General features: G+C 36.4%; 1 protein-coding gene across 18 annotated transcripts in view; it reads right to left on the bottom strand.

The window, feature by feature from the left end:
* ATM (ATM serine/threonine kinase) overlaps window positions 1-23911 on the bottom strand; it is a 150695-nt gene that overhangs the window by 124077 nt on the left and 2707 nt on the right. For 16 of the 18 annotated variants that reach the window (XR_010322514.1, XR_010322515.1, XR_010322516.1 and 13 more), the window contains exons 2-8: window positions 21733-21834; window positions 21536-21648; window positions 19850-19995; window positions 16356-16520; window positions 3531-3696; window positions 2625-2863; window positions 696-859 (exon numbers count right to left, since the gene is read on the bottom strand). Coding sequence is in view for 15 of the 18 variants with exons in the window: in XM_064288881.1 (XP_064144951.1) it covers window positions 696-859; window positions 2625-2863; window positions 3531-3696; window positions 16356-16520; window positions 19850-19995; window positions 21536-21648; window positions 21733-21804 (1065 nt within the window). In the remaining 3 variants the exon portion in view is untranslated. Of the gene's footprint in view, window positions 1-690; window positions 860-2624; window positions 2864-3530; window positions 3697-16355; window positions 16521-19849; window positions 19996-21535; window positions 21649-21732; window positions 21836-23911 lie in introns of those variants that run through there. The other 2 variants (XM_023554765.2, XM_064288877.1) reach the window with 2 other exon arrangements.

The following is a 23911-nucleotide window of genomic DNA, read 5'->3' as shown; positions in this document are numbered from 1 at the left end:
CATAATGGATTACTATTCAGCCATCAAAAGGAATAAAGTACTGATACATGGCACAGCATGGATGAACCCTGAAAGCATTATGCTAAGTGAAAGAAGGCAAACACAAAAAGCTGCATATCGTAGGATTCCATTTATGTGAAATGTCCAAAATAGGCAAGTTCACAGAGATAGAAAGTAGACTAGTGGCTGCCTGAGACTGACTACTGGGACTGACTACTAATCAGTACGAGGTTTCTTTTTGGGGTGATAGAAATGTTTTGGAATTAGACAGTAGGAATTTTCACTATGGTACATAACATAGTGAAAATACTCAAAGTCACTGCACTGTACACTTTAAAATGCTGAATTCTATGATATCTGATTTTGTCTAATTAAAAAAAAAAAAGGAGAAGAAACGGTAAGGTTAGGGTCATATTATTTCTTATAGACAATCTTGTAAGAATGAAAAAGTTCATCATTAGTTTTCATGAAATCCGTATCTGCAAAAGAGTTATCTTTTAAGTTAAAATGGTAATTACAGCTATTTACGATATTTTAAAAGGAAAAGTTACAAGCACAGAGTACAACTATACAGGCTTTTTATCAGAACACAGGTTCAAAAAGCCCAGTAAGAGGAAAAGTAACAGGAAATTTCAAAATTGGACAACAGATACATTGAGGGGATTCAAATTTCAAAACATAAAGACTTACTATACCTGGTGACAAATATCTGCCACCAACTCAATCAAGTTTTCCTTAACAGCAATATTACGAGATCCTGAAGAATATTTTCCTCTACTTCCTATATGACTTATCTCGTTCACTAGCAGATCATATAAATTGTATAAGATACTTTGCCATTTCGTTGATGCATAACCACCTGTAATTAAAAAAAATTAAAGTGCAATTTATATATATACTCCACCACCAACTCCCACAAAATTATTCAGCTGTTAAGGAGGAAACAACATTAAAACATCTCTTCAGTACTAATGCCTCTTCTACAATATCTCTCACAATCTCTACTTCGTAACGCTGTCTGTTCCACATTCAGAAAGCTGTATTTGTTGTAAAGTTGTTCTACATTCTCGTCTAAAATCTTTCTCCAATTTCTTCTCTCCCTGACGCAAATACGGTTAGTATGTTCTCTTTCACATGAGGACCAAGTTCTCTACATCTTTTTTGACATAAAACACGACCAGTTATTCCAACTACCATACAAATGATGTTATCCAGACTTATTATCCCAGACATTTTTCCGGAGACATTCCAGCCAACTTATGCCCCTCTTAATTAAAGTGTCTAATGTATAAAATATGGTAAACATAATACTCCATCTGTGGTCTGACCAGTATGGGGAACAATGGAACTATTACTTCCCAAACAGGGTACTACACATAGATTAATGGAGCCTAAAACTACATTAGCTTTTCTGGCAGTCTCATCATCTTGTCAACTTTTAATTCATGTAAATCTGTAGTTAACTAAAACTCTTAAACATTTCATATCATCACCTCCTAATCTTCATTCAGGTGAGAGCTATGTGAAAGATGAAAAATATGAAAAGCCACCATTCTCTAAATTCTAGCAGTTTCGCGGGCTACAAATATATCCAACTGTACTTACTAGGAGACCAAGAAACATGCTTTTGGTAAAAAGTGGCTCCAATCAGGTTTTTTTTCCCCCGTTTTAGCTGCTATTACTCAATGTGACACGCTTTTTCAAGAAGGTTACTAAACTAGCCATGATGAATTGATCCAAAGGGTAGCAACTGCCCAAAGGCAACTGAGCATATGGGTACTGATTCAGCTCCAATTCCACCCACTAAAGTTCCTATCTACTGAATAGAGCTACATCACTCAAGCAATACTCTCGGTGAAGGACAAAAGTAGAGGAATCAAGTGAGGATAAGTCATTTATTTCTGGTTGTTTTCCAAGCAAACAGGGGTCGGGAGTAACTATGAGGCTTAAGGTAGCAATTCTCCCTTTCCGCCTAACGTTTCTATGAAAGTAATCTGTATGTATCTTCCTTAAGATCTGAATGATACGACTGCCTGCTTTCAGTCCACGTTTATCTATTTTAGCTTCTAATATAAGCAATATATAGATAAACAAGATCCTGCTTTCTCTAAATTGTTTCATCCTTATGTCTGTGTCACACCTCTTGAAATAAAAAAAACAAACCCACTGCCGTTAAGTCAATTCCGACTCATAGTGACCCTACGGGACAGAGTAGAATGGTCCAACAGGGTTTTCAAGGAGCGGCTAGTGGATTCGAACTGCTGACCTTTTGATTACCAGCCGAGCTCTTAACCATTGCACAACTAGGATCCCACGTCATACCTCTTAGCACCTAATAATTGTTGCAGAGTCAGGTCCTAGAGGGCACAGATAGTGTAACTTATTTGTCTGCATTCCTCAAAACATCTAACATTGTACTGAACAGAAGGTAAGACACATTATAACCCACTACTACAGCTGCAAATTCTAAATACATGTGAAAAATATCCCTCATGACTAATAACACTATCAAGCTGATCAATCCACAGGAAGGTCATATCCTCGTACAGAATGTTGATTTCATACGTAAGCCTCTATGTTTCAGTGAAGAAGCAAATTCAAAACAGTAAAGACCTCCCATATACCTTTTTCTTGGGTTTTGGCTCCCTTTGGATGATGGATATAAATTTGCAGTTGAAATAATTCAATAATCACTTCTTTTAAGGAATCATTGAGTCTATGTTGAGTCCAAATATAAAGCAATGTAGGAAGAATTTCATCTCCTAATTCACACACTCGAATTCGAAAGTTGACGGCCAAAGTCTTGAGGAAGATAATAAGGGCTGCTAAGACATGATTTAGGCCTGCAGAGCTCTTCTCTTGTCTGTGACATAAGACAAACAAACTCAAATTGGTTGAACAGGGGAACGAAAACTGCAAATACCGAAGAAAATTAAGAAACTGCAAGCTGAAAAGAAAAAAAAAAATCTGATTTTCAAGTTCCAAAAGCCTCAGTTTCGGAACTATTCAGAAAAAAAAAATCACAGCAGCACTACACAGTCCCAAAAAGATAGTTCTTATTTGGTGCTAAGAGACCAGTCTTGTTAGCCTTCCCCACTGTCTAAAAATACACAAAACTGATATGTAATAGCTACCATTTAAAAATGTTTCACATTATAAATTGAGTAATGCCACACAAATTTACGATACTTATTTTTCCAAAGTACATTCCTATTTTATTTTATTCTTCATACATTACATCTATCCTCAAGATGAAAAAAATGAAAATACTTAGGATATTTAACTTTTCTTGTCATTAGAAGAGCAAGGCAGAGCTCTCACTTGAAAACGTCACTTAACGTCCCACACGCTGGGTATGCAGGAAGTGTTGGGTGTGACTGCAATGGTCCTTGGGAATCCACCACTTTTAAAGCAGTAAAGAGTCACTGCCTTAAATGGCAGTATTTTTAAATCACTGAATCTACAACACAGCCTTGTAAGAAGACCAAATGAATTTTTTAACTCCAAACAAAACAAAAAGATTAAATTACCTTGCACACTGAATAGCCTTGGAAAAAAAATCCAAAAATTTGGGATTTAATGCATCAGTTTGTGAACAGCACCCTTTGGTCACAGTGTAAATTATTCTGGCGACTAAAACTCTATTAATGTCCTGTGATGGTTTGAAATACAACCTGAAGTACACAGACAACAATTCTGAAAATAAAAATAAAAAAAAAAGAGTATTCTTAGTTACATTAAAAAATTATGTAAGTATTTAACTTAGATGTCAAGATTCAAATTAAATATTTCATAATCCCATACAAAGATTAAAAATTGCTGCAATTTAATTTGCGTTTAACACAGTAAGAGTACCACAATAGTATTTTATTCTATATAAGTTGCCTTCAAGACAGAATAACTGCAGGCAACTGGCTATGCGACCACCTGTTTAAAAGCCAGACCTCAGACAGGCCTATGTTCCTTCATCCAGGCCTCAAAGGTTTGAACCAGTGCCTAACAAAGCATGTGGCACAGAGTACACACTCCGTAGTTTAGTTTTTTTTTTTTTTTTTAATGTTTGATTAATAATGTGCATAAAATGTGTCTAAAACTGTGAAGGGTCTGAGATTTTAGTCATAATTTAACAAACTAGCTTGCCAGTTTCATGGATGTTGGAAGAAAACATGAGATTCCTTGATCAGAGGAAAAGGATAGTTTACTTCTCACAGCAATGACAGTAGCCAGAGTACCTTCATTTCTGCACCTGTTCCTTATCCCAAAAGGAAACATGAAAAGGCACAGGCGACACAAGTGGACTGCATTGTAGAGAGGAACCCTGAACTTTTTATAAAGGGCCACAAGCAAACGTGTCCTTTGCCCTAGAGGAAGCCATCATCTCTATCTCCCAACACTGTTCACTATACAGACATCCTATAAAGACAGTCTGGAATAAAAAGAGTCAGCATCTCTGCTCACAAGACGTACAGAAATGTAAGGGACCATGGAAAATTGTTTCCCAATCAAAGCAAAGGTAAAGTTTCTAACACAGGATTTTCTTCTGATTAAGATACACAGAGTCCTCAGTAAAAGGAGCAAGAACACCTATAGTTATTTTCTTCTTCAACCCATAGTCACGTGACTCTGCAGAAATGGATACATAGTTGAAAATCAGAGATCTTAAACACAAAAGAATAAAAGCAATATAAATGCCTCAAACATTAAATAGTAAATAAAACAACTTTAAAAATGATTCCTATCATGCTATCTGATGTTAGTTTACATACCTCTAGATCTGTGCTCCCCAAGGATTCACTACATAGAATATCCAGACTATGGTAGAAATATGTATGAATTAATACAACCAAATTTGGAAATAAGAAAACAGGAGGAGTCATCATCTTTATCATTTCTCTCTCCTTACTTTGCAGGGGAAGAGCAGTGAAATAGGAAAAGCCCTCAATGCCAGTTAACAGTCTCATTAAAGCATGGGCTTCAAGGATTTATGTTAGTTGGGTGAAATGATCCAAATTCTTACAGAATCTCACATACCCTCCTAGTAGGTGCTTAAAAAGTTAGTATAAGACATTCAGTAAAAATCTCGGAGGAGTAAAGTCCAGCTTTTTCATAAAAGGATGCAGTGCATGCCTCCAGATGAATTCACCCCTCTGTGAGTTCAGTGGGAGCCCTGGTGGCACAAGACTCAAACAGCAGATGGTAGAACAACATGACATGAAAAAGGAGTTTCTGGAGTTAAAAAAATAAAATAAAGCCTCAAATAACACCATTAAACAGATTCCTTGGGACTTTATACGTAGACTATCATATCTGCAAATAGGGATAGTTTTATTTCTTCCTTTCTAATTTGTATTTTTTTTTTTTTGGTATACCTTTTATTTCGTTTTCCTGCTTGCCTAATTGCCCTACCTTGAATCTATAGTACGACGTTGTGTAGGAGTAGTGAAAGCGGCCATTCTGCTTTGTTTGCAATTTCTTTTATGGAAGGTTTTTAATTACAACTTCTGTTTCTTTAATAGCTACAGGACTATTCAGTCTACTTCGTATTGGGTGAAGTTTTGATACCAAACCAAAAAGCAAACCTACTGCCATTGAGTTGGTTCTGACTCACAGAGATCCTATAGGACAGAAAAGAACTGCCCCACAGTGTTTCCAAGGCTGTAAATCTTTACAGACGCAGATTGCCATATCTTTCTGCCATGGAGTGGCTGGTAGGTTCGAACTGTAGACCTTTCAGTTTGCAGCCGAGTGCTTGAGTTTTTATAGTCTGTGGTTTTTGAGAAACTGGTTCATTTCATCTAAGGTGTCAAATTTGTATATACAGAGCTGTTCATAGGATTCCCCTACTATGCTTTTAATAGCTGCAGGATCTGTAGTTACACTCATTTCATTCTTGATACTGGGTAATTTGTGACTCCTCTGTTTTTAACTTAGTTATTCTTGCTAAAGGTTATCAATTCTTTTGATCGTTTCAGAGAATTAGCTTTTTGTTTAACTGATTTTTCTCTTTTCAATTTCTTTTTTTTTTTTTTTTTGCTTTTATATTTCTTTTCTTCTGCTTGCTTTGAGGTTTTAGTTTTTGTTTTTCCCTCTTCTATTTACTTGAGTGGGAGCTCAGAGTCTTGATTTAAGACCTTTCTCCTTTTTTAGTGTAGGCATTATAATGCTATAAATTACCATTTCAGCACAACTTTCGTTACAGCCCACAAATTTTGACATGTTGTAATTTTTATTTTCATTCAGTTCTAAGTATGCTGATCTTCTTTGAGACTTCTCCTTCCACCCATGAATTTAGAAATGTCAGTCCTAAGTAAGTTCTATTTTCCTTTAAGACTTCTTCCACCCATAATTGTTTAGAAATGTGCTGATTTTCAATAAGTACTACAAATGAAAACAGACTATTATAGTAGAAAATAAGAGAAGTACAAATTTAGAAAGGCAACTAGAAAATGGTAGTTCCCTAACAGGGAACACAACAGAGAGTCCCTGCAGAGCAGGAGAAAAGTGCAGAGCAGAACTCGAACTCACATGAAAAGACTACACTTCACGGTCTTACTGAGGCTGGAGGAACACTTGAAATCATGGCCCCCAGATGCTCTGTTAACCCCGAACTAAAACCATTCCTGAAGCCCACTCCTCAGACAAAGATTAGACTGGACTATAAAACATAAAATAATACTCGTGATGAATAGAAGAAACTCAGCCACACAAAAGGTAGCCTCTGACTAGAGGACAAAGGCCCTAAAGCAAGAAAAAGTTTGAACACTCTGAATAGCTGGGGGCAAGATGACTCATAGTAGCGAGAGAAGAAAACATTAGAAATCCTTTTTAAAAAGGAGTCCCTGGGTGGTGCAAACAGTTAACATTCTTAGCTGCTAACTGAAAGACTGGAGTCCACTGAGAACTGTCTCAAGAGAAAGGCCTGGTGATCTACTTACGTAAAACCAACCACTGAAAACCTACGGAGCACAGTTCTACTCTGTACATGTGGGGCAACATGAGTCAAAGTCTATGACAACCTTTTTTTTTTTTTTTAAATTACAAATAAGAAATTAAGCTTTAATGATATTTAATATAAAAAATGACAATGACACCTTCATTTGGGTCTGTATGTTCGATTCCATGTATCAAATGTTCCTTTGTCATATGAGGTTTAAGAGGTATACTGAGGGGATAGTAGGCCTAACACGGAAACATCATTAGTAGGCTTTCGGTGTATAGTGACAGCATGCTTATGGTCTGTATAAGTGAACTCAAGGAATATACGACCTAGATTTAACTAATTGACCTCCAAAAATGGAAAAATTGTTTACAAAGATTCTTAGAAAGCAACCATATACTGAAGTTAGTGTAAATAAACCAAATACAAGCCAACGACCAAATGTCATGGCTGATACTTCTACTCTGAAAATAAGCTCATCATCAGGCATACTCAGAAGCAAAAACAATAATTCTATTCACAGCTGACAAGAATTTGGTCAATTTCAGAAACTACCAAGAAAACTTCTTAAAATAATGATTCTTACAATTAGTATATTTTGAAGCTTGAGATATTAGTTAATGATAATTAGTTAATAATATGTATGTGTAATTTACAAATATTTAAAAAGTCTGGAAACCACCGGGTTAGAGAAAATGAATAATGGCCAGTATAATCAGGAAGGATAGGGTGGGGGCCCAGAGGTTTTAATTAAAGCCAGAAGGATAGACAGAAGCAAAATTATGCACAGCAAAAAGGAGCCCATATTTTATAGTAGTTGTACAGGGTGGGTACTTATAAAAGTTATCTTCTTTCTAGAGCCAATCTGGAGCCCTGGTGACACAGTGGTTAAGAGCTAAGGCTGCTAACCAGAAGGTCAGCAGTTCGAATCCATCAGCTGCTCCTTGGAAAACTTATGCGGCAGATCTCTGTCTTATAGGGTCACCATGAGTCGGAATTGACTCAATGGCAACAGGTTTGGTTTTTGTTGTTGTTATTTTAAGACCAATCTGAGGACACTTGCTCGAATTCCCTTCTTCTTGGGAAACATACATAATCAATTTTCCGGTGTATTTAGCCACTCTCTCTCTCTAGCCAATATTTCCCATCATGTTTATATATACTCTAGTCACTCTTGAATTTAAAAATCATCCCTAAACTGCACATAACCCCTCCCTTGAAACCAAAGTTTTTGAAGCTGTCAGTATTTGCTATCTTCATTTTCTCACTTAACGTTTATGCTTTCACACCAGACTGCTACAGAAGAACTGAATAACACCACCAACCAACTGGCTCTAATTACCATTTATAGAATACTTCATGCAACAACAGTAGAGACCCACTCTTTTCAAACGTACACAGAACATTCACCAAGTTAGACCGTACACTGGGTCATAAAAGAAAGCTTAACAAATCTGAAATATTTAGACGATAAAAAGTATTTCTCTAACCATAATAAAATCAGACATTAAAAAAAAAAGGAAAATCCCCAAACAATTAAAAATTAAACAACACAGTTCCAAATAATCCACGCACCAAAGAGAAACTCTCAAGAAAAACTAGAACGTACGTTGATGTGACCAAAAATGAAAATACAACGTGCCAAAATTTGTGGGATGTGGCAAAAGCAGAGTTAAATGCATATATTAGAAAAAACATCTTACATCAACAAACTAACCTCTGTCTTAAGAAACTAGGAAAAGATGAACAGATTAAACCTGAAACAAACAGAAGGAACTAATAATAAGGTCAGAAACCAAATTTTAAAACAGATAAAACTGAGGAAATCAGAAGCTGTTTTTTTTTTTTAATAATAATTTTTATTGAGCTTTAGGTGAACGTTTACAAACCAAGTCAGTCTGTCACATATAAGCTTATATACACCTTACTCCATACTCCCACTTACTCTCCCCCTAATGAGTCAGCCTGCTCCCTCCTTCCAGTCTCTCCTTTTGTGACAGTTTTGCCAGTTTGTAACCCTCTCTACCCTATCTCCCCTCCAGACAGAAGATGCCAACACAGTCTCAAGTGTCCACCTGATACAAGTAGCTCACTCTTCCTCAGCATCTCTCTCCAACCCATTGTCCAGTCCCTTCCATGTCTGATGAGTTATCTTCGGGAATGGTTCCTGTCCTGGGCCAAAAGAAGGTATGGGGACCATGACCGCCGGGATTCTTCTAGTCTCAGTCAGACCATTAAGTCTGGTCTTTTTATGATAAGTTGGGGTCTGCATCCCACTGATCTGCTCCCTCAGGGGTTCTCTGCTGTGTTCCCTGTCAGGGCAATCACCGGTTGTGGCCGGGCACCATCTAGTTCTTCTGGTCTCAGGATGATGTCCTGGTTCATGTGGCCCTTTCTGTCACTTGGGCTCATAGTTGTCGTGTGACCTTCGTGTTCTTCTTTCTCCTTTGATCCAGGTGCGTTGAGACCATTGATGCATCTTAGATGGCCGCTTGTTAGCATTTAAGACCCCAGACGCCACATTTCAAAGTGGGATGCAGAATGTTTTCAAAACAGAATTATTTTGCCAATTGACTTAGAAGTTCCCTTAGGCCATACTGCCCAAACCCCTGCCCTTGCTCCGCTGACCTTTGAAGCGTTCAGTTTATCCTGGAAACTTCTTTGCTTTTGGTCCAGTCCATCTGGACTGACCTTCCGTGTATTGAGTATTGTCCTTCCCTTCACCTAAAGTAGTTCTTATCTACTAACTTACCAGTAAATAACCCTTTCCCACCCTCCTTCCCTCCCTACCTCATAACCACAGAAGTATATGTTCTTCTCAATTTATACTATTTCTCAAGATCTTACAATAGCGGTCTTATACGATATTTGTCCTTTTGCCTCTGACTAATTTCCCTCAGCATAATGCCTTCCAGGTTCCTCCATGTTATGAAATGTTTCACAGATTCCTCACTGTTCTTTATCGATGCGTAGTATTCCACTGTGTGAATATACCACAATTTATTTAACCATTCATCCATTGATGGACACCTTCATTGCTTCCAGCTTTTTGCTATTGTAAACAGAGCTGCAATAAACATGGGTGTGCATACATCTGTTCGTGTGAAGGCTCTTATTTCTCTAGGGTATATTCCGAGGAGTAGGATTTCTGGATTGTATGGTAGTTCTATTTCTAACTTTTTAAGAAAACGCCAGATAGATTTCCAAAGTGGTTGTACCATTTTACATTCCCACCAGCAGTGTATAAGAGTTCCAATCTCTCCGCAGCCTCTCCAACATTTATTATTTTGTTTTTTGGATTAATGCCAGCCTTGTTGGAGTGAGATGGAATCTCATCGTAGTTTTAATTTGCATTTCTCTAATGGCTAATGATCGAGAGCATTTTCTCATGTATCTGTTCGCTGCCTGAATACCTTCTTTAGTGAAGTGCATGTTCATATCCTTTGCCCACTTCTTGATTGGGTTGTCTTTTTGTGGTTGAGTTTTAACAGAATCATAAAGATTTTAGAGATCAGGTGCTGGTCAGAGACGTCATAGCTGAAAATTCTTTCCCAGTCTGTAGGTGGTCTTTTTGCTCTTTTGGTGAAGTATTTAGATGAGCATAGGTGTTTGATTTTTAGGAGCTCCCAGTTATCTGGTTTCTCTTCGTCAATTTTGGTAATATTTTGTATTCTGTTTATGCCTTGTATTAGGGCTCCTAATGTTGTCCCTATTTTTTCTTCCATGATCTTCATCGTTTTAGTCTTTATGTTTAGGTCTTTGATCCACTTGGAGTTAGTTTTTGTGCATGGTGTGAGGTATGGGTCCTGTTTCATTTTTTTGCAAATGGATATCCAGTTATGCCAGCACCATTTGTTAAAAAGGCTATCTTTTCCCCAGTTAAATGACACTGGTCCTTTGTCAAATATCAGCTGCTCATACGTGGATGGATCTATGTCTGGGTTCTCAATTCTGTTCCATTGGTCTGTGTGCCTGTTGTTGTACCAGTACCAGGCTGTTTTGACTACTGTGGCTGTATAGTAGGTTTTGAAGTCAGGTAGGGTGAGGCCTCCCACTTTCTTCTTCTTTTTCAGTAATGCTTTGCTTATCCGGGGCTTCTTTCCCTTCCATATGAAATTGGTGATTTGTTTCTCTATCCCCTTAAAATATGACATTGGAATTTGGATCGAAGTGCGTTAAATGTATAGATGGCTTTTGGTAGAATAGACATTTTTACTATGTTAAGTCTTCCTATCCATGAGCAGGGTATGTTTTTCCACTTAAGTACGTCCTTTTGAATTTCTTGTAGTAGAGCTTTGTAGTTTTCTTTGTATAGGTCTTTTACATCCTTGGTAAGATTTATTCCTAAGTATCTTATCTTCTTGGGGGCTACTGTGAATGGTATTGATTTGGTGATTTCCTCTTCGGTGTTCTTTTTGTTGATGTAGAGGAATCCAAGTGATTTTTGTATGTTTATTTTATAACCTGAGACTCTGCCAAACTCTTCTATTAGTTTCAGTAGTTTTCTGGAGGATTCCTTAGGGTTTTCTGTGTATATAATCATGTCATCTGCAAACAGTGATAACTTTACTTCTTCCTTGCCAATCCGGATACCTTTTATTTCTTTGTCTAGCCTAATTACCCTGGCTAGGACTTCTAGCACAATGTTCAATAAGAGTGGTGATAAAGGGTATCCTTGTCTGGTTCCCGTTCTCAAAGGAAATGCTTTCAGGTTCTCTCCATTTAGAGTGATATTGGCTGTTGGCTTTGCATAGATGCCCTTTATTATGTTGAGGAATTTTCCTTCAATTCCTATTTTGGTAAGAGTTTTTTATCATGAATGGGTGTTGGACTTTGTCAAATGCCTTTCCTGCATCAATTGATAAGATCATGTGGTTTTTGTCTTTTGTTTTATTTATGTGATGGATTACATTAATGGTTTTTCTGATATTAAACCAGCCTTGCATACCTGGTATAAATCCCACTTGATCAGGGTGAATTATTTTTTTGATGTGTTGTTGGATTCTATTGGCTAGAATTTTGTTGAGGATTTTTGCATCAATGTTCATGAGGGATATAGGTCTATAATTTTCTTTTTTTGTAATGTCTTTACCTGGTTTTGGTATCAGGGAGATGGTGGCTTCATAGAATGAGTTGGGTAGTATTCTGTCATTTTCTATGCTTTGGAACACCTTTAGTAGTAGTGGTGTTAACTCTTCTCTGAAAGTTTGGTAGAACTCTGCAGTGAAGCCGTCCGGGCCAGGGCTTTTTTTTGTTGGGAGTTTTTTGATTACCGTTTCAATCTCTTTTTTTGTTATGGGTCTATTTAGTTGTTCTACTTCTGAATGTGTTAGTTTAGGTAGGTAGTGTTTTTCCAGGAATTCATCCATTTCTTCTAGGTTTTCAAATTTGTTAGAGTACAATTTTTCATAATAATCTGAAATGATTCTTTTAATTTCATTTGGTTCTGTTGTGATGTGGTCCTTCTCTTTTCTTATTCGGGTTATTTGTTTCCTTTCCTGTATTTCTTTAGTCAGTCTAGCCAATGGTTTATCAATTTTGTTAATTTTTTCAAAGAACCAGCTTTTGGTTTTGTTAATTCTTTCAATTGTTTTTCTCTTCTCTAATTCATGTAGTTCAGCTCTAATTTTTATTATTTGTTTTCTTCTGGTGCCTGATGGATTCTTTTGTTGCTCACTTTCTATTTGTTCAAGTTGTAGGGACAGTTCTCTGATTTTGGCTCTTTCTTCTTTTTGTATGTGTGCATTTATTGATATAAATTGGCCTCTGAGCACTGCTTTTGCCGTGTCCCAGAGGTTTTGATAGGAAGTATTTTCATTCTCGTTGCTTTCTATGAATTTCCTTATTCCCTCCTTGATGTCTTCTATAACCCAGTCTTTTTTCAGGAGGGTATTGTTCATTTTCCAAGTATTTGATTTCTTTTCCCTAGTTTTTCTGTTATTGATCTCTAGTTTTATTGCCTTGTGGTCTGAGAAGATGCTTTGTAATATTTCGATGTTTTGGACTCTGCAAAGGTTTGTTTTATGACCTAATATGTGGTCTATTCTAGAGAATGTTCCATGTGCGCTAGAAAAAAAAGTATATTTTGCAGCAGTTGGGTGGAGAGTTCTGTATAAGTCAATGAGGTCAACTTGGTTGATTGTTGTAATTAGATCTTCCGTGTCTCTGTTGAGCTTCTTACTGGATGTCCTGTCCTTCTCCGAAAGTGGTGTGTTGAAGTCTCCTACTATAATTGTGGAGGTATCTATCTCACTTTTCAATTCTGTTAAAATTTGATTTATGTATCTTACAGCCCTGTCATTGGGTACGTAAATATTTAATATGGTTATGTCTTCCTGATCAATTGTCCCTTTTATCATTATATAGTGTCCTTCTTTATCCTTTGTGGTGGATTTAAGTCTAAAGTCTATTTTGTCAGAAATTAATATTGCTACTCCTCTTCTTTTTTGCTTATTGTTTGCTTGATATACTTTTTTCCATCCTTTGAGTTTTAGTTTGTTTGAGTCTCCAAGTCTAAGGTGTGTCTCTTGTAGGCAGTATATAGATGGATCGTGTTTCTTTATCCAGTCTGTGACTCTCTGTCTCTTTATTGGTGCATTTAGTCCATTTACATTCAGGGTAATTATAGATAAATAAGTTTTTAGTGCTGTCATTTTGATGCCTTTTTATGTGTGTTGTTGACAATTTCATTTTTCCACATACTTTTTTGTGCTGAGGCGTTTTTCTTAGTAAATTGTGAGATCCTCATTTTCATAGTGCTTGACTTTATGTTAGTTGAGTTGTTACGTTTTTCTTGGTTTTTATCTTGAGTTATAGAGTTGTTATACCTTTTTGTGGTTACCTTATTATTTACCCCTATTTTTCTAAGTAAAAACCTAACTTGTATTGTTCTATATCGCCTTGTATCACTCTCCATATGGCAGTTCAATGCCTCCTGTATTTAGTCCCTCTTTTTGATTATTGTGATCTTTTACCTATTGACTTCCATGATTCCCTGTTATGTGTATTTATTTATTTTTTTAATTAATCTTAATTTGTTTGTTTTTGTGATTTCCCTATTTGAGTTGATATCAGGACGTTCTGTTTTGTGACCTTGTGTTGTGCTGATATCTGATATTATTGGTTCTGTGACCAAACAATATCCTTTAGTATTTCTTGTAGCTTTGGTTTGGTTTTTGCAAATTCTCTAAACTTGTGTTTGTCTGTAAATATCTTAATTTCGCCTTCATATTTCAGAGAGAGTTTTGCTGGATATATGATCCTTGGCTGGCAGTTTTTCTCCTTCAGTGTTCTGTAAATGTCGTCCCATTCCCTTCTTGCCTGCATGGTTTCTGCTGAGTAGTCAGAACATATTCTTATTGATTCTCCCTTGAAGGAAACCTTTCTTTTCTTCCTGGCTGCTTTTAAAATTTTCTGTTTATCTTTGGTTTTGGTGAGTTTGATGATAATATGTCTTGGTGTTTTTCTTTTTGTATCAATCTTAAACGGGGTTCGATGAGCATCTTGGATAGATATCCTTTCGTCTTTCATGTCAGGGAAGTATTCTGTCAGGAGTTCTTCAACTATTTTCTCTGTGTTTTCTGTCCCCCCTCCCTGTTCTGGGACTCCAATCACCCGCAGGTTATCCTTCTTGATAGAGTCCCACATAATTCTTAGGGTTTCTTCATTTTTTTTAATTCTTTTATCTGATTTTTTTTCAGCTATGTTGGAGTTGATTCCCTGGTCCTCCAGATGTCCCAGTCGCATTCTAATTGCTCGAGTCTGCTCCTCTGACTTCCTAGTGCGTTGTCTAATTCTCTTATTTTATTGTTAATCTTTTGGATTTCTACATGTTGTCTCTCTATGGATTCTTGCAACTTATTAATTTTTCCACTATGTTCTTGAATAATCTTTTTGAGTTCTTCAACAGTTTTATCAGTGTGTTCCTTGGCTTTTTCTGCAGTTATCCTAATTTCATTTGTGATATCATTAAGCATTCTGTAAAGTAGTTTTTTATATTCTGTATCTGATAATTCCAAGATTGTATCTTCATTTGGGAAAGATTTTGATTCTTTTGTTTGGGGGGTTGGAGAAGCTGTCATGGTCTGCTTCTTTAAGTGGTTTGATATGGATTGTTGTCTCCGAGCCATCACTGGGAAACTAGTTTTTCCAGAAAATCCACTAAAAAAAAAATGCAGTCAGATCCCTATCAGAGTTCTCCCTCTGGCTCAGGCTATTCAGATGTTAATGAAGCCGCCTGCGTCCAGTCCAAATCCCTGCAGGACGGTTCCCCCGCTCGGACGTTGCTCTTTCTGCTCAAAGACCAGTCACTGCCTCCCGGGGACTTCTCCTATCGGCTGCGTCCCATGCCGCCTGTGGAACCGGCTGGTCCCCCTCCCGGGGTTAGTTCAGGGGGGTGGAGCAGCTCTCTGTGCTTGTGCCGTACCTGACTGGTACGCTGGCTCCAGGCTCTGGAAACAATCGCTGCTTCCCCGTATTAGTTCGTTCTCCGTCTCTAAATATGTGTTTGTTGTTCAGGGTTCGTAGATTGTTATGTATGTGATCGATTCACTTGTTTTTCCGTGTCTTTGTTGTAAGAGGGATCCGAGGTAGCCTCTGCCTAGTCCGCCATCTTGGGTCCGCCTTCTGTGTATTCGGCTTTTGTATCACCTTATTGTTGTCAAATCTCATTTTCACCCACTGACCACTGTCAGACCCAGGATTGCTCTACCTCTGAAACCAACAGTCTCGAATATTCCCATCTCCAGTCACAACTTCCTTCCTTTGTGGTCTCTCGGTATCTCTCACCTACAAGCTGGTAAAAACACTAGATTCCAAGCTGGTACTCATTATACAGATACAATCAATCATCGGGTCCTGTACATTCTGTTCTAATAATTCTGATAGCCATTACTTTACCAGTTAATTGCCTAATCCAACGGATATTTTTGGGTCTTACACTTTCTGAACACTTAAAATGTCTATCAGACCCCTTTCAACCTGAAAGTCAAGTTTTCACTTTTATGACACCTCTCTCTTTGTTCTTCTTCCTACTTTAATCATGACTGAGTTTGTCACTGTTCTGTGTACCACTGCACCCAAGCGCATGTCTGTCATCTGATTCATCACAATGCATTATAATGTTTGGTTTATGTGTTCTGTTTTTCTGCCACTAGGCTGTCAACTTCTTAAGGGCAGAAACGGCATCATTCAACTCTGTAATTCCAGTTCTGATGGCAGGCACCTAATATTAGTAACTTAATAATCCAGCATGTACTTAAATAAAAACTAAGGTTCAGATTCTGTAACCACGTAATTTCACTAAGGTACGGTTAAACTGTGAGGTCGTCTAGGGGCTGCAGATAGGCTCTGATTGATCTTTTTGGTGAAATTTCATTTTACAAGGAAAAATTCAGAAACAACAAACTTCAAAACATACCAAGCCACTGTTGCTGAGATATTTCACACCAGTATTTTCTCACTGAAAGAATATCTTTGAGCAGTATGTTGCTACAATCAGCTCCATAAATGGCACCATTAGATGAATCTTTCACTGTATCCATGATATAATTCAAGAGTTCTTGACATTTTAGCCTGGGTGCTCCTAATTAAAAATAAACAAACAAAACATAAACCTTAACGCTACTAATAAACTAAGAATACTGGGAATGGCAATACTTAAATAAGGTCACTTGGGAAATTACTATTAACTATTATTCTCATGGAAACTCCAGTGGCATGGTGATTAAGTGCTACAGCTGTTAACCAAAAGGTCAGCAGTTTGAATCCACCAGGCTCTCCTTGGAAACTCTATGGGGCAGTTCTACTCTGTCCTATAGGGTCGCTATGAGTCGGAATCGACTCACAGCACTGGGTTTTTTTTTTTTTTTTTTCATTCTTATAGACCAGTGGTTGGCAAACTATGACCCAGAGGCAAAATTCAACTAGCTGCCTATTCTTGTAAATAAACTTTTATTGGAACACAGACATGCCCATCAATGTATGTATTACCTATGGCTGCTTTTGAGCAAACACAGCAAAGTTGAATAGTTGCTTTTTCTTTTACAGTACTGCCTACGAAGTCAAAAATATTTACTATTTGGCCCCCTTTCAGAAAAGTTTGCCAAACCCTATAGGAATACATAACAACAACAAAAATCATTCTTTCTATCTGTAATAATTCAGTTTCTGGCATTAGACCTAAAATAATCCAACGAGTCTTGACATTCCTTATGAAGAATAAATTAATTAGAAAAACATAAGATTATGAGGCTATTTATCTATAAAAAGCAAGATTAATTCCAAGCCCTGTAACAGCATTTATTGCATATGAATATGTAAAGCTGTAGCTTTAACATGGTTATTTATTACTTATTAGAGATGAGGAAAAGTCAGCATTAACATATATATTCTTGAAAATAACAAACTTACATTTTACAAATTCTTTAATTCTTAGCTTCAGTAAATCATACTGATCTAACAGCTTAAATCTTTATTTTATTTCAATACTGATTTATAGTCTTAAAATTGCACATAATTTATTGTCATAAGCTATGAACAGGATACAATTATGTATATCTAAATACACTCTAGTTTTAGGATTTTCTTATGAGATTAGACACTATATTCTGATACAATGAGGCTGAATATATCATATTCAGAAGTATCAAACTATGGCAAATAAATATATTGATATAACGGCAAATTCATTTTCATTATGGCTTATTACATAATTTTAGGCACCTGGGCAGTGATGTAACACCCTGTGCATCCCTTACCACATTTTCTTATCAATAATCTCTGTGGTATTATTAGATCAAGGAAAGGAATCTCTATATCCTCAACATATGGCCTAGTGACTGCCCCAATAGTAGATACTCAATAAACACTAGTTGAAAGACTACATAAATATTAGGACACAATCATATTTCCCCAAGCCTTTAGCCCAATATATGTCTTTCCACTACCAATTTCAGAAGTGTTTTCAAGACTTGTGCTGACATTCTTTTATAAAAAATCTGTCTCAAAAGGACAACTAAGTTCCCTGCAGAGACCTTGAGACCTCATGGAACTCAACATTTTTCACACATGGGTTGTCTATTCTCTAAGCTCTGTGCCTTGTGCAGATGCAGACAAATGCTGACTGACAAAGGAATGCATAACACTTGCTTACTCGTGCCTTCCCAGGTGTGTTTTATCTCTTTTTTCTAATCTGTTTCTTTCATCATACCTTGGATACCAGTGTTAAGCAAGTCTGGCAAGGTTTAGACATGTGTCTAGATTCCCATCAACTCCCCAACCCTTTGGAAAAAGCAACTGAAGATGTGAGTGGAGGTGACGGCAGCTCCCTGGCCTCGGCAGGGATGTCTGAATCATAGATGTTTGAATCAAAACCAAACTTGAAAAGGAAGCCTTAAATAAGAATACCACTTTTCAAACATTTAAATTATCTTGCATTGATAATTTCGTGCACTCTTTCTTATAAACTGATATATTAATACACTTTCCTATGTGACCCCAACCGTTACTTTTACAATTGAAGGTTTTTTCACTGTAAGTTAAAATTATACGCTGCAAACTTCTGATATGCTATAAACTGGCATGTTTGATCTCGTTCTCTCACTCAATAAGTACATACTAAGTTCCCAACGTCACTAGCAAAAAATACGAAATTTTACTGGATGCAAGGCTACCACGCAGGGGAAAAAAAAAAAAAATAGGTACAGAATACTTTCATGCAGTTTTTCTTTGTCTCTGCTGGTGCTCCTGACAAGGGTTTATAGCTACCCACAAAAACTGGCATCTCGGATGAGCTGGAAAGCTAAATTTTGGTAAACTACTGTTCCTTATACTCAAGTCTCATATCACCATTCTGAAATATCATTTGCTAACAATCTATATGTTTCTACTTAATAATAATAACAATCTATATGCTTCTACTTGATAATGTTTAATAACACGAGGCATTCCTGATTCTTAAACTAAACTTGGTATCACAAAGCCACATTTTTATTTGTGAAGAGTAAATAGTCTATGCCCAGGAGATCCTAAATAAGTATTTTTGAGTCTAGCTTTTCAGCACTGTGTAAAGCCCATTTCTCTACATAAGTCTAAAGGGATCTTCTGTTTTGGTTAAAAAAAAAAATCAACTCCTCAAATTATCAAGTGTACAAGTTCAAGATGGGAGATATTTGGCTCATTCAGAGCAAAAATGGGCCTAGTATATATTTATTCATAAATAGTAAGCACAGAGTTAGTTAAAAGTGTGGGTTTTGACTGCCAAGAAAACTAATGTGATCTTTGAATGCATCAGAATAAAAGATACGTGTGTCCTGTTCCACTCTATATCAATCACAATATAGCTATAAAATTAAGCCTCACATTTTAACAGGTATAATTAAACTGAAGAATATGCATTCAGTAAAGAGTGACCCCAAAATTAAGATATATGAGTTGAAGGAAGAAGGTCTGTTTAGCTTAGAGGACTCAGGGAAAATATCACGGCTATCTTCACATATTTCAAAGAATGCCATGAAAAATGATTAGCATTTTTCTGTAATATCTCACAAGGGAGAAACAGTAGCAAATGGAAAAAGGTTTTAACTACACTTAAAGCTGTTCAAAAAGACCAAAGAATGTCTCAAAAGGTATGTTCAATCATTGAGGCTATACCTTTATGTATGTGGCAGGGACATATAGAAGGGATCCACGCATGAGCAGCTGAAACAGTAATTTTTAATTTTTTCAAACCTGAGATTCTATCATTCCTTGCTTACATAAATTCCCCCAAATATCTGAACCTACAGTGTCAGAAATTATTATATTTACTAAAAATTAGAATTAGCACTCAAATTTTGTCTCACCATATTCAGATCAAACTCAAGCAACAATAACCCAAGAAGCCATTTATCTATAATACACAATACCACTTACTTTTATTTGCACATTTAATGAAGTATTTGACCAAGCTACTGATTTCTTGCATCTTTTTCTGCCTGGAGGATTGTGTTGAAGCCGATACATTTGGTTTTGCTGTTCTCAGGCATTCTGTTTCTTTCTGAATGTATTTCTGTAGAAATCTTTAAGAAAAAACAAAATGGAATTTCAGAAACTAATTAAGTGCTTAAATTTAAATGCTTTAATTATTATAATAATTTCGAAAAGTCTAAATGCCATCACAAAGATCATCCTTTCAAGCCCTGTACCAGCTAAATGAAATAATCAAATCTTTCTTTCAGGACCTCACTCCCACAACACCAATTTAAAGTCTGATCTGCAAAACTCTCAATCTACAACCTCTATGATTTTCTATTGCTTCATTGCCTGTGCTCTCGTTTTATCATTAAAAGCTTGCAATGCTATTAAAGAGTGTTCAGTCCTCTTCCACCTCTTTCCTATAATTCTGTACATGACTTAACTCTTTTCCTAGGTAGTTGATAATGTTGCTAGCCTTTAAATAAAGCCTGATTAGAAAATATTCAGGACTAATCAGGAAGTGCCAGGTCCACATTTGGCTTACCCAATCAGTTTATGCAGAATAGTATTCATCTTTAGGTAACAATTCTATTTGCAGTACCTGAAATAAACTAAGTAAGGAGAAAAGGAGCATGCATGTCCCATGTGACATGTATTCAAATCAATTAACTGTCAATCCAGTACCAAATGGGCTAAAAAATAAAACAGATTATTCTAAACACTCCAGGACAGGTAAATACTCGTATTTCCTCTCAAGTGCAAACGTTTCAAGTTTATATAATATTCTCAACAGTCTACATTAAAGTAGTTGATTCATCTTTCACAAGCCTTATAACCTGTTTCTAAGTTATAAGTGGTCTTCATGGCTGGAAATCAAATCTCTATGTAAAAACGTACTAGCGTATTTGCCACTCCTGTACAGGAATCAACTGTCTTCCCATTGCCTGAATTTTGTTTTTTTTAACTGCATCCATATAGAAGCATTCTATTCTAGTCTTCATCTGACTCATTTTATTATTATTAAACACATGGCAATTACTTATAAACAGAAGCAACATTTAAAGATGTTAAAATGATAATTAAGCATTTATTATTAATAATAAATTTAAGTTGAATCTGGAGGTAAGTCAGAACAGGTGCATATAGTTCTTATTTAACCTTACTTTAGTGCAAGAGGAGCCTTGGTGGCACAGTGGTTAAGAGCTTGGCTGTTAACCAAAAAGCTCGGCAGTTTGAATCCACCAGCCGCTCCTTAGAAACCCAATGGGGCAGTTCTAATCTGTCCTATAGAATCACTGTGAGTTGAAATTGACTTGATGGCAGTCGGTTTGTTTTTTATTATTATAGTTTAATTTCATTTCCTAGTTTTGATGAACTAACCAATATGGAAAGAATTTTCTCTCAATCTTGAGTTAGATATGACTAAGACATTTTAATTGCAAATGACTTAAATACTTTAACTTTTTCTAACTAAATCTCCTTTAAAAATTATATTAAATTATGAAGCACCAATTTCATATGCAAGGCATAACGATGTATGAGGAAAAAGATGAGTAAGACCTATACACACAAATAAATATCAGAACAGAAATAAAAATGAACTACAAATAAACGAAGCAAAAAAAAAAAATTAGAGTAGAATACCTAAAAACAGCATCCCAGTTCAAAAATTTTCCTTGTTTGGAATCTGAATGCCTATCTAAATGCTGAACTGTTTCAGGATCCCGAATAAGGTGCTTAAATTTCTCAACTTCTTTCTGAAAATGGAAAGTGAACATGATGATAGGTTACCAATCACACACCTGTTTCAAGAAAAGATTAAGATTTAAGTAATTCACTACCCGTCGTTCTGTGGCCCTGTCATGTTCCAGATGACGGCAGCAAATAAGCAGATCATTAAGTGCTAGACTCATGGTTCAGAATCTCAGGCCATACATCACTGTCTGCAAAATAAGTAAATAAAATTAATTTCAACAGTAGTATCAATACGTGGTTATGTTTACCTATAAAACCTGAGGTACGATGTGATCAAATGATTTTTCTTAACAATTCCATATTTAAAGTGATTCTTAGAATAGATCAAAACAATGCTTCAACATAAATGTGTGCTCTGTTTCCACCAGCACGATAACGATATTTATTATAATGCTCTGAGATCTCTTCCAAGATACACCATAATTAACTTGAGACACAAAAGATGATTAGAAGACAGCCCAGCAAAGAATAAGGAAAACAGCACGTAAGCATTTAACAGTAACAGTCTGAACCATCTTAAAAGTACCCTCATATGTAGTAACTTGTCATTTTGCTGACGCAAAAGCTTAAGTTGCTCATGCTTTGGAACTGATACGTAGGAAGCTACCAGAGCTAGTAAGTCTTGCCTGGCACTCAACATCTCAACTGGCTTCATGGTTCTCATTTAATAAATAAAAGAAGGAGGAAATGATATTCCTGTTTTGAAATGAAATGAAGGAAATCATGTTATAGTGGTATTCCTTGTAAATATCAAAGGTCAACTATATTTCACTCTGCCTCGATTCCATTGTAGTAGCTTCTCTCATTTTGAGTTCTCTAATATAATCAAAACGGGAAACCCTGGTGGTGCAGTGGTTAAGTGCTATGGTTGCTAACCCAAAGGTTGGCAGTTCAAATCCGCCAGGTGCTCCTTGGAAACTCTATGGAGCAGCTCTACTCTGTCCTATAGGGTCGCTATGAGTCGGAATAGACTCGACAGCAGTGGGTTTTGGTTTTAATATAATCAAACCCTCTCTGGATAAATTTTAATAAAAAATTATTGTAAAAACAGCATTCAATTGTTTCTGATATATATCATTTCTGTCAGCCTACAAACGTTCATTATAATCATAAAAATATGTACATCTGTATGTACGTTACATCTAAATGTACACTTATCTCAAGAGGAAAACAGGCAGGAAAACGTCCTTCTATCCATTCTTCCAAATTCTGTTCATTCTTTCAAGATCAGGTATGTTTCTCTAGCCCTGACTAATCTCACAGAATCTTAAAACTGGGAGTAACTGGGAGACAAAATTACTGTCTTCTCTTTGAGCATTCTAATAAGTGCAAACTACCTAACAAGACCACCCATTTCAGTGGCAGGTAGCTCTAATTCTTTTCTCCATTTGCATTAATTGATATTTCTTCTGACCCTTATCTCTATTAAAACATCCAGTTGACTGTTGTAGTTTACAGATTATTTACAAGATTTTCATTTTCATTTGATTGTAACTTCATAAGGACACAGACTGTCATTTGCATTTTTCCATTTTTTATGACTTATCTGGAAATCCTTCCCCTTCCATCTTAAAGACTTCCTAACTCAATCAATAAGGAAAATGAAACTGGGACACATTAGCAATATGAAAACACATTAGTAATACACTTTTATTCCTAAACACACTAAAGATGTTCTTTCTGATATGAAAAGACGCATGTTTACTGAACCTGTGATACTTCCAAGAAGAAGTAGCCTTAAACTTGACTTTTTTTTTCAAGCTGTGGCTTTTCTAAATTTGTTTTTTCTCTCCTCAGTTTCTCAAAGATTAATTACTTGGAAGAAAACAAGACAGTTTAATATCAGCATTTACACAAACAGGAGATGTTCATTCACTGATAATATGCAAACACTACTGCTGGGCACCTGCTGCTTCCAGGTACAATTTAGGGATAGCTAGACATATAATGGAGCACTGGTGGCACAGTGGTTAACAGCTCGGCTGCTATTCAAAAGGTTGGCAATTCAAATCCACTAGGGAGCCCTTGGAAACCCTATGAGGAGGTTCTACTGTCCTATATAGTCACTACGAGTCAGTGTTACGGACTGAACTGTGTCCTCCCCAAAATTATGTGTGTCAATTTGGCTAGGCCATAATTCCCAGTATTGTGTGATTGTCTACCACTTTGTCATCTGATGTGATTTTCCTATGTGTTGTAAATTCTACCTCTATGATGTTAATGAGGAAGGGTTAGAGGCAGTTATGTTAATGAGGCAGGACCCAG

The sequence above is a fragment of the Loxodonta africana genome, chromosome 7, assembly GCF_030014295.1.
Source record: "Loxodonta africana isolate mLoxAfr1 chromosome 7, mLoxAfr1.hap2, whole genome shotgun sequence".
In the NCBI taxonomy this organism is placed as follows: domain Eukaryota; kingdom Metazoa; phylum Chordata; class Mammalia; order Proboscidea; family Elephantidae; genus Loxodonta; species Loxodonta africana.
This window is presented reverse-complemented; position numbering and strand designations above follow the sequence as displayed.